The 19,819-nt window shown below is 56.8% G+C and overlaps 1 protein-coding gene across 1 annotated transcript; it reads right to left on the bottom strand.

Annotated features, from left to right (window-relative positions):
* Positions 1-160: 160 nt before the first annotated feature.
* Positions 161-19,207, bottom strand: PEDS1 (plasmanylethanolamine desaturase 1). Its single transcript, XM_012927165.2, has 6 exons — positions 18,619-19,207; positions 11,625-11,744; positions 3,111-3,202; positions 2,496-2,640; positions 1,337-1,549; positions 161-461 (listed from the first exon to the last, which is right to left on the bottom strand). The coding sequence occupies exons 1-6, from the start codon at positions 18,740-18,742 to the stop codon at positions 340-342; spliced, it is 816 nt and encodes a 271-aa protein (XP_012782619.2). The 5' UTR covers positions 18,743-19,207; the 3' UTR covers positions 161-339.
* Positions 19,208-19,819: the final 612 nt, after the last annotated feature.

Below are 19,819 nucleotides of genomic sequence, written 5' to 3'. Positions count from 1 at the left end.
ACAGAGTGGAGGATTGGGGCGATCCCAGCGTCAACCACACTTGCAGGTTGCCTGGCGGACATAGGGCTCCTCCCTTTCTGGCAGAGTCGGGCTTGGCCAACAGTGCAGCTCAAGTGGCCGGGCAGGGGCCAAGGAAAGGAAACGAGAAAGGAAATGAAAATCAGTGGCTCAAGTATTCTGTGTCATGAGGGAGGGGCTGGGAGTGCCCGGGCCAGCCCAGGAGGTGTCTCTCCACCTGGGGGGAGAGGGCAGGGGGCCGGTGGAGGAGGCTGGAGTTTGGCAGATGGCTTCGGTTCAGGGGCTGGGGGAGGTTGGCAGCCGGATGGCAGCTCAGAGAAGTTACTTGATCTTCTGGGCCCATTTCATGTCGTCTGCCCGTGGCTTCTCGCCCGTCAGCGCCTGGATGAGGTCTTCCAGGCGTCGCCAGAAGCGTATCTTCTCTAGGGGGTAGTTGAGCCAGCCTGCGGTGGGGAACATCACAGGGGGCTGACTCGGTGGGCAGTGGTTCCAGAGGCGTCAGGGAAGGACCTGAGCGGGAGGACCCCCTGCCATGCCTCAGTCACCTGCTTCAGGCCTCCCATCCTCATGGAAGCAGAGCTCAAACAACATCTCCGACTTAGGCAACACCCCAGGTTTGTCACATTCCACCTGCTTCTCCGTCCTTCTAGCCTGGGGGATGACCCCAACCTGAATTTCTAATCCTCTCTTCCTGTTCTGAGTTGGCTTTTCCCACCTGACATGCAGGGGATGCTCTGCCAACCCTCAGGGCCTGACACAGCACATGGCACACAACTGCTGCTTAATGTACATCGCTCATAACTTCCTTTCATCCTGCACCAAGCCGACCCTATGTTCAGCTACACTTCTATGAGAAGGCTGCAATCTGTAGGCAGCCATGCCAGGATTTGAACTCGGGCCGGCCTGAGAGCCTAACTCATGCACTAATCCTTCTACCTTGTCCTCCAGGGGGATGGAGAGGGCTTACTTTAACAATCTGTGAAACTCAGATTTGGTTTTGCCTCTGGGAAGACTTAAAAACTCAAAACAGCACCTGTTGCTTCCTGAGCCCTACTGAGTGCCAAACTCTCTGCACCTGCCACCTTGCCATGCTGAGCAGGGCCTCATGGGAAGGAATGGCCATGGCCATGTCATTTGGTGGGCAAGAAAGGTGAGACCAGGTGGCTTGGGTTTTATAAGGCAACAACTGTGGCTGACAGCATCTTGGTGAACCCCAAAAGCAGTTCTTGCACTCATGGTCTATCCTTGGCACCTCCGGCTGGGACCTCTACCCTCCCGCCCTCTGAGGACACTGCCATTGCTGGCTGGGAGGCTGCACCTGTGGTGATGCAGAAGTAGGTCTCATGTGGTGAGACGTGGTGGATGCGATGGTGTTTCCGTGGCAGGATGATGTGCCAGTCCTGCAGGAGGGTGACCCAGCGTGGCAGCCCAAAGTACGTGTGCGACCACTTGTGGATCTGGTTGGTAAAGGTTCCGAAGATGATGAGGCAGAAGACGAAGCACTCCCAGGGGTACAGCTGCTCCAGGGCCTCTGCAGGGCAGTGGAGGGGGTGCCCGGGGGCCCCCAAGGCCGTTACACAGGGTGGGGACCCCCCCACCCAGCCCTGCATAGCTGCTGCGACAAGATAGCACTCAGGCTACCTTCTGTTCCCTGACCATCCCCCAGCCTCGGTCTTCCCTTTCTGTGCAGTGGGCAAATCATGCAGAAGGCCTACACAGAAAACATGGGCTCTGGGGGCTGCCAGTGTTGGCTTCCGTCTCTGCTCTGACATTCCTTGGCATCTTAACTTCTTCCTCAGGAAATTGGGAATCAAGGCTTTTTGCCCAGGTACCCCAAAAGTGAGGATCATGACAAGTTCCTGTGCAGGCAATCTATCAAGAGTCTCTCCAGGACAGGGCTGGGAAGGGCTGCGCAGAGCTGCAGCAAGGTGCCAGGGGTACCCGTGCTCGGTCCTGTGGCAGCTCTGGCGGCAGCCATGGATCCAAGCCGGGGGGAAGGGAGAGAGGCTTTAGTCACTGATTGAGCCCCAGAGAGAGGCAGGACCTCCCTTGGCAGCCCCAACACACAGCAGCCAGGACACGAGGCAGCCCAGTGAAGGGGGACAGGCTGGGTGCCTCTGCCCCTGCCACTCTACCAATGCTGATGACCTCCATCATAGGGAGGCTGCTCGATGGCACAGCAACAGGTCATGCTGCTAGGACAGGACCTGGTCCCAGCTGACCTTCCCCTGAAGTGCAAGTGAGCTAGGGCTTAGCATAAAGTGAATGCTGGGACTGCAGAAGGACAAGTCCCTTTCCAGACAGACAAGGGCAAGGCTCACAGCTTTGTTCACAGCCTGCCTTGCTTCCCACTGGGCCAAGGTGGCAAGACCAGAGGCACTCAGGGGGCTGGGCAGAGCATAGCAGGGATTAATGGGGACTGAGAAATAGAAAACACATGTTCTGTCCAAGAGGGTGGCCACCAGCAGGTGCCTCACCAAAGCTCTGGGTGCGGAACTTGTAGGCCATGTTTAGCAGGGGCAGCAGCGTCACCAGGCAGTTGTCCCCATTGGTCTCGATGAAGTCGTGTCGTGTGATGGCTGTTGGGTCGATGTGATGCTCCCGGAATGGCCGGATGAAAGCCTGGTAGGGGGGTGGGGCAGGGTGTGTGAGTGATTGAGACACAGGCAGGGGAACCACACTGGGCCAGGAGACTGTGGCTGTCACTAGGGGAAGGACCGCTACAGTGTGTCCTGGGAGCTGAGAGCAGAGGTGTCCACTTTGGCCGCCTCTGCCAGAGGGAAGCAGAGAGGGAGACGGAGATAGCTGGAGCCTGTGGCCCCTTGGACTGGTCACACTTAGATCTGGCCCTGCCCTAGAAATTCTCAGTTACCTCCTTGTCTGGTCAATTTGGGTTAGCTTCTCTACATCCGAGGAAGTTGGATACAAGATAAAATCCAACTGAAATCAACAGCGAGAACCAGGGGCGAGGGAGGGCAGCTGAGGAAGGAAGGACAGGCTTTGGGAGTACATGAGTTCCCATGTCTCAGACAGGACAGCCAAGGCTTGGGAGGAAAAGCACAGAGCCAGGCTCACCAGCCAGAAATACGTACCTTCCCCACAATGGGCAGCTCCACAGAGCCCCACGTGTCGGCACCCCAGTGCACCATACCGGACAGGAAGTCAGCGATGAGCGCTCCTGCAACTGTGGACAAGGAGAGGGTGAGCCAGATGGGTAGGTCGGCGGCAAGAGGGGGGCACACTCCTGCCTGGGGCCCCCCTACCTCTGTTTATTTGCTTGTTGACTGCTGGTTCACTCATTTGTTAGGGCAAAGGTGTCACTTCTGTATTTGGGATACTTTTATTCCCATGAAAGGAGCCTCAGGCCTGACGCTCCTAGTTCCAGTGTGGCCCATGGGAAAGGTCAGGTGTCATGTGCTTGGAGAGTGACCCACGAATGAGGTACCCAGGGCCTCTAAGCCCCCTGGTGACAGGGACTAGGGTCTGAGAGACAAAATAGACTGTTTTTCTGCAGACCCTGAAAAATGAGGCTGGGACCCAGGGGGCAGGAGTGTGGCATTACCACAGACTCCCCTCTTCTACAGCCCGGGGTGAGGACAACCTCAGAGACTTTGGAGCAGGCACCACAGGGAATGCTGAGCGTGGGTGGGTTGGGGCTGGGAAGAGGTTGGGATCCAGCAAATTCCTGGTAATCAGGGTGGGCGTGTGGTATGCAGAGGCTGGAGGGGCTGGGCTGGGGTTGGCCAGGACTCCTGTGTGCAGGCCCCAGCCAGGGTGAGGTAGGCAGGGTTTAGAAGACAAAGACGGGCTGTGAGGCCACTGCTCCTCCCCGGCCCCTCCTTCAGCACTCCAGGCAGTCACAGAACTTGCCCGTGGCAGCCTGGGACGCCTCTGCCTCCCAGACTAGCAGCCGTTCCCACCTCTCAACTCCATCCCTCGCCACCGCCACCGCCACCTGTGTGTTTGGGTTTTACTGTGGACAAAGCCCTAGAGACAGGTGCAAAGGCAGAAATTAACCCACTTCTGCAACCCAGACCTTGTTGTTCCTATGAGCTTGGTAAACACAGGAGACAGATATCTAGTTTAGACGGAGCAGGTCCTAGAGCCCTAAGGACTGCAGGGAATACAGGTCAGCAGAGAAATGCCAGCTCTGTCAGCTTAGTGTCCCGATTTAAATGCAGCCATGACTCATCAAGATGGCCTGCCTTTCTGAACGGCTCGATCCCGAGGGCAGGATGCCTGGGGCTGAGGGTGCTGGCACAGCCCATGGGCTGGGCGTGTGGGTGGAAGTGGAGGCACCAGGGTGGACAGGGAATCTAGAGAGGGGATTTGAGGGTCCATCTCTCCCCAAAACAATGGGTCCGAAGCTGCCCAGGGTGGGTGGGAGTCATGAAATTGTTGCCTACTCTTCAAGGCCAGTCTAAAGTCAGGCCCAAAAACAAGAGCACTGGGGCTGACAGGATATGCGGACAAGCGGTAGCTTGTCACAACAGCCGACTGGAAAGCTGCTTCTCCTTCCTCTTTTTTTTTTTTTAATTTTCCTGAAGTAGACAGAGTTGGAGCTCCCATCTGTGGGCTCACTCCCACTGGAATAGCTGGGACTGGGTGGGGGCTGGGAACTTAACCGGAGTCTCCCAGGGGTCCAGGCTGCTGACTCATCTCCTGCTGCCTTCCAGGTTGCTGGAGGTGGGACATGAACTCTGGATCTGAGGTACTGGATGGGGACATCTTAGGTGGATTATCTACCAATAGGCCAACACTTGCCCCTTAGAGGCGAATTAAACCTCTATGTCTATATATATGTTTGAAAGCTAGAATGACAGAGAGAGAGAGAGAGAGAGAGATAAACAGATGCTTCATTTGTTGATTTACTCCTTAAATACCATAATGGCCAGGGCTGGGCCAGGCTGAGGCCAGGAGCCTGGGACTCCATCTGGGTTTCCCACAGGATTGGCAGAAGCATAGTTGAGCCATCCATCCTTCCTGCCTTCCTAGGCGCACTGGCAGGGAGCTGGATGGGTAGCGCAGCAGCCTGGACTGGAACAGGTGCTCCGATATGTCAGTCTTGCAAGCAGTGGCTTAGGCAGTGCGCCACCACTCTGACCCCTGGGAGGTCAATCTTGACTCCAAACTTTACAAGAACTAACAAGACACTGATTAGCAGTGGCAGGAATCACAAGATGTTCCCTAAATAAAAACATATTTATTGACTTACCAAGGGCTGGCATTACAGTACACCAAGTTAAGCTGTTGTTTGTGAAGCTGGCATTCCATATCGGAATATTGGTTCTACTACTGGCCTGACTTCCTGCAAGTGCTCCCAGCAGGCAACAGATGATGGTCCAAGTACTAGGGACCCTGCTGGGAGATTCTGATGGAGTTGCAGGCGCTGAGCTTCCACCTGGCCCTACCTTGGCTATTGTGTACGTCTGGAAAGTGAGCCAGCAGATGGAGGACTGCTATCATTCTTTTAAATAAATAAATCTTGAAAAAGGAAACAGATTCTATACCCCTGTACAGGCTTAGCAGACTTCCTTCAAAGTCTGCGTGCGGGGGGTGTTGGCCGACACAGTGTGTCCACGAAGCAGGCAGCAGCCTTCCCGCAGGCTTGGACCCTAGTGTGCTGATCTGTGATAGCAGATATTTCCAGCCCCTATTCAGGCTCTCGGTGCTTCTTGACTCTTGTCCCTCCTCTCCCTTGCCCCCCTGCAACTGTTTCACGCAAACTCAGAACTGTTTCTGCAATGGTATGGAGTGATCTTGCCTGTTCTAGAACTTTACATAAATGGGCTCCTAAGGGATGTGCCATTATGGGTCGGGCTTCCTTCTGCAGCGCAAGACTTCTATGGTCCCCCAGGGAGGGGTGGCCCACAGTGGCTCACCGTGTTGCCTGCTGAGTCGCATCCCACCATGTGCATGCTAGGCTAGGCAGTCTGAGGGAAGGTGAAGTATGGGGCCCAGTGCAGGCCTGCGTGTAACTGTCTGATATCCGTCCTCATGTCCTCTGGGTGAAGCTGTCAGGGACACTGCTACACCTGACAGTAACTGAGTACTCGTAGGTGCTAGGCCTGTACAGCCTCTTAAGTGCTTTATCTCCTTAATCCCTAAGCTTTACCAAGGCCAGGCCTAGGTGCTTCCACATCTTTATCTTCATAATCATCCTGAGCATTTAATCCCCACAGGTGAGGATGAAAAAAACAGCCCTGGGAAGGCAGCACTGGTGACAATGGCTAATATTCACGAGCGTGCCTTGCCAGGGATGTTAGAAAGTATGTCCTTGTGGACGGTCAACTCCCCATTCCTTTTTTTTTTTTTAATATTTAAAAGCATTTATTTATTGTGTTGGAAAGGCAGATTTACAGAGAGAAGGAGAGAGAAAGATCCTCCATCCGCTGGTTCACTCCAAGTAGCCACAATGGTCGGAGCTAAGCTGATCAGAAGCCAGGAGCCAGAAACCTCCCCCAGGTCTCCCACATGGGTGCAGGGTCCCAAATCCCTGGGCCATCCTCCACTGCTCTCCCAGGCCACAAGCAGGGAGCAGGGTGGTATGCAGAGTAGCCAGGACATGTGGGATCCTGGGACTTGCAGGGGGGAGGACAATCCAACTGAGCCAACATGAGACACCCCACCTCTCCCCAACTCCCTGTTCTTTATACGTGAGCTGTCTGTAGGAGCCTTCCTTCCAGAGAAGGCGTAGTACGTCTGGGGGAAGGAGTGCACCATTCAGTGGAGATGCCTGCCGGATGCTACTCTGGCCTAATCCTAAAACAGCAGCAGCCTACACAGTATGTGCTCAGAACTCTGAACTATCAAGGTTACCAAAAACACAGGAGCCTGAGAATCTGCCATTGGCGACAGGAACCTAAAGGGACATGAGCATAAAATGTAATGTGTCCCTGCACTGGGCAGCATTGTGGCCTGACAGGTTAAGCCAGTACCTGCAGTGCAGGCATCAGAGGATGGATTCATGCACCTGGGAAAGCAGCAGAAGACGGTCCAAGTCCTTGGACCCCTCCAGCCATGAGGGATAGCCAGATGAAGTACAGCACTCCTGGCTTTGGCCTGGCCCAGCCCTGGACACTGTGATCATTTGGGAAGTGAGCCAGCAGACAGATGATCTCCCTGTCCCTCTCTCTGTAACTTTGCCTTTCAAATATATCAGTGAATCTTAACAAAACACATAGTGTATCTTGGAAGAGATCCCGGAACAGAGGAGACTTTGGGTAAAACAGGAGAAAATCCAGGAAGCAGGGAATTTAAGTTCCTACGGATGTACTTGTGCTGGTTCACACTGTTACACACAGAGGATGTCCCACATGAACTACGGAGGAAATCGGGGGCAGGATGGCCATGTGAACTCTGTTCCAGTGCTCAAAAGTTTTTGTTTTTTTTTTTTTGCTGCAAATCTGAAACTGTTCTAAAAATAAAGTCTATGAGCAAAACACTGCAGCCTCTCCCTTCACGTCCACAGGAGCAGGTGGGCACAGGGCCCAAGCTTTCAGACAGCTCCGAGGGGAAGGACGCCTCAAGGTCACGGAGTACAGGAGCAGGGCAGCCCAGTAGCCCTCTGCATACACGGCTCTTGGGAGCAGCTCGAGTACCCCCGTCCTCTCCAGCCTCAGTACCTGTGCTTCCCAGCCCATGGGGCGGGGTGGACAGGTGCTTCAGACAGGAAGCAGCAGTGGATGTGAGGGAGAAGTTGCCTTCACTGGCCACACTGAGCATGGGCAGTAGGCTGACTGCCCAGGCCCCTGGCCTGGGGGCAGGGCAGCAGAAAGAGCCACACAGAAGCCCTTTGTCTCTGCTTCAGTGGCGGCGGCTGGTAGCCGATGCAGCCTAGAGGCGGCTTCAGTCTGCTCATCGCCTGGCCCTGTGGACACTTGCACAGGGGACCAGTCTCTCTGGGCTCCCCAGACTCACTGGTGACTTGAGATAGTTCCTGGGCCCCCTAGGGGGTTGTGTGTGTTTAGGGGGGCAGGGGCGATTCTTGGTCCTTCCCTTCCTCCAGAGCAGCCGAGAGACCAAGGCGGACACTGGGGAGGGGAGCCCAGTGCTTTGCTCACAGCTCTTGGGTCCAGACTCAGCCTACTACCTTTCGGCTAAGTCCTGGTTTGCAGCTGGCCATGACTGAAGTTGGCTGTGATGCGTCTGAAAGCCACGCCCTCTGCCCAGAAGGTCCCACCCCCTCCTGACTCAGCAGCTGGGCAGCTCTGGACACCCACCATCATCCATTCATTCGCCCACTGCGTCATGACACCATTGTGCTTACAGGGGTTACTGCTGAGCTTAGTATGACCGAACCTGTGTCCCGCAGGCCTCTGTCCTACAGGTATGCTGGGTGGCTCTTCCTGGGACATCCGGTCTCCTGGGAGCCTCTTCCCAGCCCTCCTTCCTGCTCCCTGGAAGCATCAGTCCAATCTTCCCTGCTGGCTCTCCGGCTAGACCCCAGCCACACCACTGCAGGCACTTGGCTGGGGGCTCGGGGGCTGCTGCCAGTGCCCGGGCTTTGAATGCCAGTCTTGCACCTGGCAGGCTCTGGGGCATATACCCGGCTCTGCTGTCCCCGCCCCCCCGCCAGACCACGTCATGGGGCCCTCAACTCCTTCTTCCCTCACCTCCCCAGCCAACCTGGCAATCTCACATCCTGGCAGCTCTACTGGCACAACTCCCCTCCTGTCCTGACTACTGGCTGAGGCTGCCATCTTCCCTCGCCTGTGCTGTTGCAGTCACCTCATCCCTGGCCTTCCCTACCTACAGCCACCTAGCCTCCCAGCAACACAAAACAATGTCTGCTCTGCAGGAAACTCCCCCGAGGCTTCTCGGGGCTGTGTGGAATAAAAATGGAGTCCAGACCACAGCCCCAAGGCCCTGCGCCATCTGGACCTCATTGCTTGTTTTCTTTCTGGCCATTCGCTCCAGCCACGTTGGTGGTTGGTGACCTTTCCACTCCCCGACACCCAGGTCTGCAGCAGCCCTGAGGTCGTTGCACTGGCTGTCCGTGCCCACCCCCGCAAGATGTCTGCAAGGGCCTCTCCTTCACCTCCTCGTCTCTGATATCACAGTTCTCGCCTTATCCACATGTGGCTCCCAACACCGGGTCGTGCGCCTGGGCTTACGAACTGGCTTCCGCCCTTCCTGGTTTCCTGGGCTTGCCCAGGGCAACCAGAGGTTCTAAGGAGAGAGTGACAGGTAGGGGCAGGCTCAGCAGGCTGGCACAGTGCCCTCACCTCCTGCGTGTTCACACACAAATCAGGGCGGCGATTTGGATTGATTGGGGCCTATGCAAACACAACTATCAGGGGACTGCGTCTCTTATCAGCCCGGAGGCAGAGGTGTGATGGGAAAGCGGGCACCGCACATGGAGACTCCGAGATGGCAAACTCCCTGGGCAGGGAGCGGGATGCCGTGCCACAGGCAGGGAATTGAAGTGGGCACCTGGGGGACTGGCTTGGACGCCCCTAGACTCTGGGCACTGCAGAGACTGCATCACTACCTGCTGTCTGATGGAGGAAGAAAATTGATTGAGAGGACACTGGGAAGCCTTGCCAATATAGCCAGCTGCAGGAAGCTCTGGGAGCAGATGATATGGAAATGCACAGGCCAGAAACCCCTTAATCCTCAGGTTCTGAAATCAGATCAAAGAGAGGTGCTTCCTCTTGCAGGCAGGGGAACTCCCATGTCCTCAAGTCCAGATAACAGAACAAGGAAAGGCTCTTGCTAGTGGAACAAATTGTTTACTAGTAAACCCCCTCTTGCTGTTAATATGTAACTCAAATACTGCCTCAAACCCTCCCTCCTCTTACCTATATGACCCTCAGTCTTTAAGTCTGATGCTGTTAATAAACCTTGGCTACTAGCTCATGTGTATGTTCATCAGCTCTGTGTCCATGGCTGCTGCTCAGCGGCCAGTCCAAGGCTTGGATGGGTCAGGATTTGTGATCCAAGTCTTGGCCATTGCCCAGGTAAGGGCCCATAGGCAGGTAGGTGCCAGGGCCTCCCGGGGGAATGCCACCCTGGCCTCCTTACCAGGCCACTGCATAGAGATGCCTATGGCAGGGTTTGGGACCTGGGAGATGCATGCTGTTAAACTGGTCAGTGTGGCCAAGCACAAGCTGTGGTGGGTGACCAGGGTCACTTGACCCCCTTCCAATGTCCTCTCAGCCCCTTATCTTTTCAGTACTTAAGCATGCCCTCATTTTGCTTACATTGTAGCTGTGGGAGGCAGGGCACATGCCCAAGGCCGCAGAGCCAGGAGGTGGTAGAGTGAGGAGATAAGGGTGTGTGTGTGTGTGTGTACATGCACAGGTGTAAGTCCCTGCCCTCCTTGGGGGAGAGGGGAGGTGCCTAGGCTCCCCAGAACTGGAAGGGTTAACCGTGTTCCCCTCCAGCTGGTCCAGCCCAGATGGCTTCCATTAGGAGCCTGTGCACTATTGGCTTAGGTGAACAGAATGCTTTTAATGAGCTTGTGGGAGCTGAACCCTTAGGAAGGGCCGGGCAGGACCAAGAGCATAGCTGACCCTCGGCCTGAGAGCCCAGCACAAGCAAGGATCTGAGAACCGGAAGGAGACAGAGAAGGAAGAAGCAGAGAGCCAGAAGGAAACTGAGGCACTCTAGGGTCTGGGAGTGTCGAGTGGCGCAGTGCCTTCAACAGCAGGGCCGCTGGGGGAGGCGTGGCTTGGGCCTGTCCCTCCTTGACTGGTACCACGGTTTCCTTTCTGGAGAGTGGGGACAGTATTTGCATCCAGCTCCGAAGGTGTGGGCAGGCGAGGAATGACAGGTGGGAACCCCTGCAGGTGCTCATCAAGTCCAGCTCATTCCTTCACTGATTCGCCAGTTGAGCACCTGCTGGGTGCCAGGCCTGGTTCCCAGGGCTTGGACTTAGCAGGGAATGAAACGGACGAACCTCTCTGCCCTCGAGGAGCTGGCATTTGGGTGTGTGTAGGGGGCTGGTGACAGGCAAAAAAAACCTGCGCGGCAAGGCTGGGGCAGGAAGGAGGAGTCTGCTCTTTTGGGAGGACACAATTAGGGATGGCCTCTTTGAGGTGACCTCTGAGGGAGTGAGTGGCCATGTTGGCATCTGCAGGAAAAGTTCTAGGAGCAGGCAACGGCATTGCCAAGGCCACTATCAGATGGGAATGGTGTGAGTGGGCACAAGAGTAGGAGGAGATGTGAAGGAACAGAAACTGCAGAGTTGCCCTGGGCTTCTCCCGTGGGGAGGGTGTGCTCTGACTGAGGTTCCCGCAGGACACCTCTGGTCACTGCGAAAACTGGATGGTGACAGGCAGAGGTGGAGGCAGGGAGGCCCCAAAGGACCATCCCAGGCAGGACATGGGGCTAACCGGGGGCAGGTGGCAACAGTGGTTAGATTCTAGGTGCAGACTGGAAAGCAGAGCCAAGAGCATTTGCTAGGGGTGTGCAGGTGGAGCATCAGAGAGGAAGTGATAGTGTCACATAGGGGGTGGGCCTAGGTGACAGTATGCATGACGTGCCACTGAGACTGGGGGGTGGTGCTGCCAATATGTACCTGACCCCCCCACATGCACACGCGCACGCACACGCCATCAACACCAGAAAGCCAGGCGAGTGGCGACACAATGGGCACTCACCGATACCCAGGATGACAAGGGGTGTGTGCTCCCAGCGGGCCAGCAGCAGCAGGTGCAGCAGATTGTGGGCGATGAGGCTGAAGCACAGGACCACGCAGCACCACTCCTGGAAGCGCTTGCCTGCGGGAGTCAGGGAGGTGCAAGCTGAGTATGGGCAGGCACAGGCGGCATCCCCCTTCCCCAGGGACCCCTGCAACCAACCACAGGCTGAGCCTGCAGACTCCCCAGTGCACAGACAATGTCACTGAGGCCAGGGAAAGGGCCTGCCCACAGTACACATTCAGGGCCGGATATGTTACGCCAGGCACAGGGTCCTCTTGAGAGCAGGCCCAGGTGTGGTCACATTCTCCCCACACTGCTGGCCCTGGGAACACCAACCCACTGGTAGACAGGACCAAAAGTGGGGTCTCCTGGGCCTCTCTGGGTTCTCTGCAGACAGCAGAAGGTACCTGTGTAAGCAAGTGTCTGGCTTAGAATCTTGGGGACACCCCCTCTACCTTCCTTCAACCAGGAGGCTCAGATCCTGCCCGAGCTGCATCGTTCAGAACTCCAGGCAACGAGTTAGGAATTCCTCAAGAAACAGGAACCTGGGGACAGCGAGCATCATCTTCTTCTCCTTTTTTTTTTTAAAGATTTATTTATTGGAAAGGCAGATTTACAGAGAGAAGCAAGTGGCCACAACAGCCAAAGCTGAGCCAATCCGAAGCCAGGAGCCTCTTCTGGATCTCCCTCACGGGTGCAGGGTCCCAAGGCTTAGGGCCGTCCTCGACTGCTCTCCCAGGCCACAAGCAGGGAGCTGGATGGGAAGTGAAGCAACTGAGACATGAACCAGTGCCCATATTCGACCCCAGTGCTCGCAAAGAGAGGATAAGCCAATTAAGTCATCATGCCAGGCCCTGCAAAGAGCTTCTGAGGCATAGTGAGCAAACCTCTTTTTTTGCCTAGGGCCATTCAGAAATTCATGATATCATTTTGCAGGATCACCTTAAAAATGAGCTGCCTCCAGATGTACTGGATTTTGAATCCCACCTGTGGTTGCCTTGGCAGGTCAGACCAAAACAATTTATTGGCCCCTACATGGCCCGTTTTTGCACTGGCACCTAAGTTCGAGCAATCTTTATTTGAGGTAGAAGCTTTGGGAATAAACTAAGTGTCCATTGCTTTGGGGCCAACCAAATTAACTCAGTCTACAACCCCTCTGCAGCCAGAAGGACTGGATAGCTGGTTCCATCTGGACATGTCAGGACAATGTGGCAGCTGCCTAACAGCAGATATCTACACCAACAAACAAAACCCTCCTCACTCACTCCCGTGTGAATGTGCTACCTATGAAAGTCAGTTACACATACAAATGGGAGGATACAAGAAGAGCAGATAAGTACACAGAATGCATGTGACACAGAAGATGTGACGGGGCCGCTTGGGAATTGCCGATTGCCAGGCAGCTGGGCCTGAGGTGTGAACAATCCCCGAGGGCCTGGTCAGTGCTGAGCAGTCCCATTTGCCAAGTCTGTTTAGGGATAGCTATATTCAGACGGTAAAACTGAGCATTAGGGTGGTTAACAAACAGCCCAAGGCCACCAGCTGGGCAGCTTCAGGCCAGCATCCCATAGCCTAGAGTACGGCTCTTCCAATGTCATCCCGTTTGGGCTCCATCCCCATGTCATGGTGGGTCAGGAGCCCAGACCCACTTTCAACCTGAGGTCACCTGTGGCTACCTGGCCCCCTCTGCATCTGGCTGACCTGACGCTGCTCCCACTACTCACCCTCCGGGAGCCAGTCAAGACAGCACCTCCAACCTGTGCTCCCCAACATGGGCTGGGCCTGGAGCGCAGACTGTGTGATGCTTGCCCTGCCCCAACTCGAACGGAAACCCAGGAGGCCTAGAACTGCGTCTGGCTCCCCATCAGGGCCTCAGCATCCAGCTGATGCTCTACAAATGCTCAAGGAATAAAGAATGCCCTCACCAGAATCCTCAACGGAAGGCACAAGGCCACATTTCTGGGGGCCCCTTTCTCCCCCATGCACCTTGGGAAAGAAGCAAGAGGCACCCCGTTTGCTGGGGAAACTGAGGCTCAGACGGGAAGAGGGTGCTGCACAGTAGCACACTGCTGCTTCTGACCTCACCTGAACCAGAAGAAGATCCTGTGCAAAGAGCAAGGTTTAGGGGGAAGGGATACCCAGAGGCCTTGAGAGAGGACACTGAGGCCCAGAAAGGGCAGGGAGCTCCCAGCAGGACACACAGCACAGAGATGGGCTAGAGCTCCACCCCCCCAATCTGCCCCTCTGCCAGGATCACGGCCACGAGGCGCTTGGTCCTCCTGCCTCGGCTGCCCCTTCTCCCACCAGGACCCTCTTCCTTCTGGCTCCTGTGTGTGGCCAGAGGGGTCTAGCAGCAGGGAGCTCCAGGGGTAGGGGTAGTAGCAGCAGGTAGGAGTGCAGGGAGAGGTAGCAGGAAGAATGTGAGGGGGAGGCCTCCCTTTCAACTGTGCACCTGTCCCCAGCCTGAATGGAGAGCGAGGGCAGAGCCCAGAGTAGCAGGATCAGATAACATACTACACCCCCCACTGTTGTTACCCACTGCCCACACCACCAGTGTTGGGCTCCCAGGGAATGGGTGGGGTGGAAGTGGCCCACAGGGCAGGCTACACTCTGAGAGTATGCTCTGCTCTCGGCTATTACAAAAGGACCCGGATTTTAAAATCCCATCTAGTTCCTAGCATCCTGCTTCCTTGAGAATACAGGGCTCTGGGCAGCCCAAATTAGAGCAGCAGGGGCTGCCCTGACTGCTGGGCAAGGGCTCCGGGTCCCCTGTGGGCCTGTCTTCTTCCTGGGACTTCCCGTTGGCACCTTGGCTGGGAGATGGCCCTGGTCTGGCCCTGGCAGGCTTCTAACATCTCACAACTCTGGTCCCAATCTGCTTAAGCAGGGTACTGTAGAATCCCATTGCACAGATGAGGAGATTAAGGCCCAGTACTCTCTCTCCAAGTCATGGGGGACATCCCTGAAATTGGAAGATTTTCCTGTTCAACTCCATCCCTCAGTGGCCTCCAGAACCAGGACCCTTCCACAGACTTAAGCACTCAATTAGGGACTTGTCAAAACACATGGGCAGTGGACAGCTTTCACAGGGGCTGGAAGGTCAGTCTAGTCTTGGCGTTCCTCCCATCCCTGTGCCATGACAACCACCTGCCCCAGCCTTGGGAGGGAGAACCAGGCCCCCATCCCAGGTCACAGCACAACCCACCAGCCAAGCAGGGCCTTTGGGGATGGGTGGTCTGAATGGTGTCATCATCCAGACAGGCAGACTGGGAGCAAGGACTGTGGCTGGGACACAAGTGGCACTGCTGCCCTCTGGCTGGAGCCCAGGGCCAGCCCCCGGCCTGGCAGCGTGGTGGACAGAAGTGACTGCTGCATGCCTGGGCTCGTGTACACGGGCCACACCTGGCGCCAGACCCCTGCACATTGTTTTTCCAAAGGCCTGGCATTGCACCCTACTTGTCTAGTGCTGGTTGTGACAGGCCCCATGCAGCTGCACTCGGGATGGTTTCTGGCCACTGAGAGGTCCTGGGCCTCAGGGAGAAGAGGGAACAGGGTACCGAGAGGGAAGGGACACGGACAGAAGAGTCAGCAGGTGCTAGACACAGAGTGATGAGAAAGAGAACAGGTGAGAGATGGGGAGAGGGCGAGGAGAAAGAATGAGGGAGAGGCAGAAGGGAAGAGACAGACAGCAGGAGGTCAAGAGCCTGGCCTGGAGCTGCTGGGTACTCCAAGCCCCAGCCAAGTGCTTGGAAAGACCCTCTGCAGCCTCCAGGCCCAGCCCCTCTGCCCACGTGGTCCCATGGCTTACAGCTCCCTGCCCATACTAGGCCTGCTCTCCACGTACATGCTGGGCCGGTGACCTGCAGAGCCCTGTTCCCACCCTGAATACCCACGCCTGGCCAGCTGACTTCCATGGTGAAGGCCAAGAACATGGAATGTAGAACACCTCCCACCTGAGTTCCAGTTCCGGCCCTGCTGTGGCTGCCTCCTACGTGACTCTGGACAGGTCACTTGGCACTCATGAGTGTCTCTGGGGTAGGGGTGGCAAAGACGGGCCAGGCACTGTTGGCAGGTCCAACAGATTCAGCCCCTGCTTGTTTCACGGACCTGGCCCAATCCCAAACAGCACAGCTTTGGAATGTGTTTGTCACCTATGCAGGTGGGTTATATGTGTGTGTGATTTGAATGTATCACACACGTGACATCTACACACGTTATATTCTGTTATATGTGTGCATGTTACTTGTGTTTGCATGTGTACATGGTGTTGTATGTGCATGTGTAGGGATATGTTAAGTGTGTATGAGGGATGTTTTGTGTATACACATGTGTGCATGCTAAGTGGGTTTAGTATTATTTGTGTATGAGCGTGGCACTGGATGCATGTGTGTGTTACATGTATATGTATGAGTGGTGTTACCTGTGTATGTTATATATACAACCTCTACACACGTCATATTTTATGTGTGGATATTATGCATTTGTGTGTATGAGTGGCCTGTGTGCAGATGTATAAATGTGTATCCATACGTATCTGACAGTCTCCCAGCACTCCCACCTCAGGGCCCTGCAGGCTCTGCTTCCCTGCTCAGACCTGATGCTTCTGTCAATGTCCTCATGTCCCCTTTCTCCGTTCAGGTCTCTATTCCAATGTCACCCGCCCTCCTTGCCCCAGGCTGAAACGCCCCCCTCTCCTTCCCTGTTTTGATCCGTCTCACTGAACCAATTACTGTCAGGCTCCTGAGCCGTGTCTCCGACCCAAATGCCAGCTCTGCTTCTCCTGGCTTCGGGGGCAGCACCTGGGTCAGGGACTGGGATAGGCTATGGGAGCCTCAGGTGCATTAACTGGGTCCCATAGTTTGTAGGCTAGGCCCCGAGGGGTCAGAGAACTTGTTTGTCCAAGACCAAGGGCAAGGGGATGGAGGTGAACAGCAAGGCCCACAGGGTGGCAATTGGGAGAAACCTGTTTGGCCAGTCCTCCCCACCCTTCCCCCAGGCCAAAGGAGATGGGGCCTTGATGGTGGCTTAAGCACTGCCAAGCTGTCTCTGTACCCTCAGACCCCAAAGGACAGGGGCACTTGGGGACAGTGGACGTGGGCAGAGTGGTCTCTTGAGGAGGTCCAGCATGCCCTGGGAGGATGTAGGCCAGCTGAGAGCAGGTATGGTTGCCTTCAGTGGGCAGATCTGCCCACGCAAGGGGGCAGCCCTTGGGCAGGCACTGTGGAGCAGCAAGTGAAGCCACCACTTGGGCCTCTGGCATCCAAAGGACAGGCCACACCATTCCGAATGCCAGTTGAGAGCTGGCTCCCTAACTTCTGGTCTAGCCTCCTCACCAGCCCCAATGCTCAATGCACCTAGCATGCGCCACATGATGATTCAAGTGCTTGAGTCATGCTACCCATGTGGGAGACCTGGAGCTCCAGCCTTCAGCCTGGCTCAGCCCTGGCTACTGTGGGCATTCAGAGAGTGAACCAGAAGACAGAGCTGCTTGTCACCCTACCTTTCAAAACAATAAATCTTTTGAAATAAAAGACTTGGGGGGAGTGGACCTTGGGTGCCTCTGTTCCCAGGAGGGGAGGGTGATGACTGGCACGTGAGGTAGCTTGCTCTGACCTCACAACTACTGGGATCACAACAGACAGCACCTCCTGTGTGCTGAGCACTACACCGAAGTGGATCACATTGGTCTCTCTGCCTAACTACACTAAGGGGGAACAGGAGCTGAGTGGGCAGGGGCAGCCACTGAGCAGGGGCCAGGGCAGGCTGAGCCACTTGCAGCCCCCATATGTCTAGTCTGGCCAGTTTGGATCCAGCAAGAAAATGCCAGAAAAGGGATCTGCCAGGGACAGCATCACACTCTGGCCAGCCAGGGCAAGAAGCCAAGGCGGAAGTGGCCCCAGGCCCATGCCAGGAGAGGGGGCTGTGCAAGGGTGATTGCCCAGCAGGAGGGAAGATGTCAGAATGTTTGACACCCAGACCACCCAGACAGGGGGCCTCTAGGAGTTCCGGGTCACCTGACTCAAAGGCATTTCCTTAACCACTGGGGACCCGGAGCTTTCCCCAGGGGCCAGGCTGGGAGATTCCTGGGGTTCCCTAGGAGTCAGAGAAGCTGTGAGGTTTGCTGCTTCCTGCAGCACAAATGTTGGGCCAGGGGCTTAGGAGCCAGACAACTTTGCTGGGCAGAGCTGGAGCCGATGCCTCCTGCCTGGGATCTGGTCTGGGGGAAGGTGGGGGGCTGCACTCCCCAGGTCCTGTGAAAGGCAGTCACTCCACCTGTGTGTGTGTGTGGTGCAGGGTGGGGGACGGGGGAAAAGGGAGGATGGAGGCCGCGAGGGAGGAATGTTGGTGAGGCTTGGATTGGTGAGGGGCGATGCTCCCCACTGTGCTTCGGAAAAAGGGAGGAGACCCGGATCCCAAGCCCGGCTGGAGCCAACTGGGATGGGGCTTGGGGGGAAGGGCAGCTAGAGCGCTAGGGTGTGGACACCTAAGCCGGGGGTACTACGGGCAAGATATGGCTTTAAAGGGTCCAGGGACAGTGCCTGTAGCTTGAGGGGCTGCCTCGGGCTTGGGCTGGGTCCAAGGGTGGGAGTTTTCCAGTGTAGAGCCGCTCACTGCAGCCAGAGGCGCCCCGGGGCCTGAATTCCAGAGCTGCGACTGCCACTGGAGCAGTTCCCTGGCCCTGGGGAGCTGACTCCGTAGTTCCTTCACTGGGAGTGTCTTTGCAGCACAGAAAGTCGCGGTGCCCGGCGCTGCCTGGAGCTTGGAAGGGCCGCCGGGAAAGGGGCTCCAGACCCCAGCGCGCGAGGTGCAAGTTAGAACCCGGCTTGGACTTCCGCTTCTGGGCCCGGAGTTCCGATCTGAGGGGCTGGGGTTCCGATCAAGGGAAATCAAGTCGTTGTCCACAGCCTGAGCTTCCTGCCTGCAGGCCCGGAGGGAGCCCCGGAGGTCTTACCTGGAGAGTAGAGCGCGGCCAGCTCGCGGGCCCCGGCGTGCTGCGCACCCCAGCGCCGGCAGTAAGTCGCTTCGTCCTCGTCGAGCTCCGGCTGCTGGCCCGGCGCGTCCTGGGCGCCCGCCATGGCCACTCGCCGGGCCCGCCCGGTGCGCTCTGCTTGCGGCGGTGGCGGCTTTGGCGGCAGGGCCGCGGAACCGCGGCGAGATCACGCCGCCCAATGACCGGCCAGCGCCGGGCGCGGCGGCGGCGCGGGCGGGGGCCTCGCCCGGCCGCGCGTCACAGCCAATCGGGGCTCCCGGCGGAGCGGCGCTGGCCAATCGGTGGCCGCCGAGCCGCAGCCAACCGCGGTGCCGGGGGCAGGGCCGCAGCTGGGCGCAGCTGGGCGCGGAAGCGTGGGGAGGCGGCGCAGCACCGCCTGTCTTTCCCGGTGCTGCTACTGGCTCCGGCCTCGGGTTAGATTCCGAACCCTTGAAAACTCGGGGTACAGCGCTGCCCAGCTCGGCCTCGGTGTTCGGGCCCGTCCAATAGGCCCCTAAAGCCCATAGTCGGGTGTTTCTTCCCCCTGCACCGTTAAGTGCCCACTGTGTACAGGTAATACGCCAGGAGGGTGCCTATCGGGCTGCAACCAGGGGTACTTGGTAGGCACCTGGGCACTTTATCCAGTGCTCCCTAGCGGGGCCTTTTAGCCCACCCTACTATGTGTTGGGCTATGGGGACCCAGTGATGTGGCTGAACGTGCGCACCCCAGGCCAGGGGTACCCTCGTGACGCTGCAGGATGCGTGGACCCCCCAGTGTCGGGTGCTAGAGGAGCCTGTGCTCTGTGCTCTTAGTAACCAACCCCCTCTGCTCCCGAGAGAGGCCTTGGTGGCCACCTGCTCCAGGTGCCTCCTCCTGCAGTCACTGTGACATCACCCTGTTGTGTCTTCACACTTGGCACCCACAGGAGTCTGTAGCTCCTGGAGAGAGGGATGGGGTGGGAGACAGGCTCTTGGCTTCATCCGCTGTGGAATCCTCCCCCAGCCTGGGCCTAGGACAGCCTTGGGCACACAATGCAAGCTCCAGGTGCTCTTCATGGGCCTCTGTACCCCAACGTGTAAATAATAGTGTGGAATCCGGCTGCCTACAAGATACAAGAGAGTGGCTCACCTCAGTTGAATCCAACAAGGGTCACCCTAGGAGTGCCTGGGGGACCGGGGAGGG

This window comes from Ochotona princeps, chromosome 22, assembly GCF_030435755.1.
Source record: "Ochotona princeps isolate mOchPri1 chromosome 22, mOchPri1.hap1, whole genome shotgun sequence".
In the NCBI taxonomy this organism is placed as follows: domain Eukaryota; kingdom Metazoa; phylum Chordata; class Mammalia; order Lagomorpha; family Ochotonidae; genus Ochotona; species Ochotona princeps.
This window is presented reverse-complemented; position numbering and strand designations above follow the sequence as displayed.

Bases quoted from the DNA above. Each gene is read 5' to 3' on its own strand.
- PEDS1 (XM_012927165.2), bottom strand. From the start codon at position 18,742: ATGGCGGGCGCCCAGGACGCGCCGGGCCAGCAGCCGGAGCTCGACGAG. The intron at 11,745-18,618 runs GTAAGACCTCCG...TGACTCCCGCAG, and splicing joins GGCCGCGCTCTACTCTCCAG to GCAAGCGCTTCCAGGAGTGG. The intron at 2,641-3,110 runs GTACGTATTTCT...CCCCCCTACCAG, and splicing joins AGCTGCCCATTGTGGGGAAG to GCTTTCATCCGGCCATTCCG.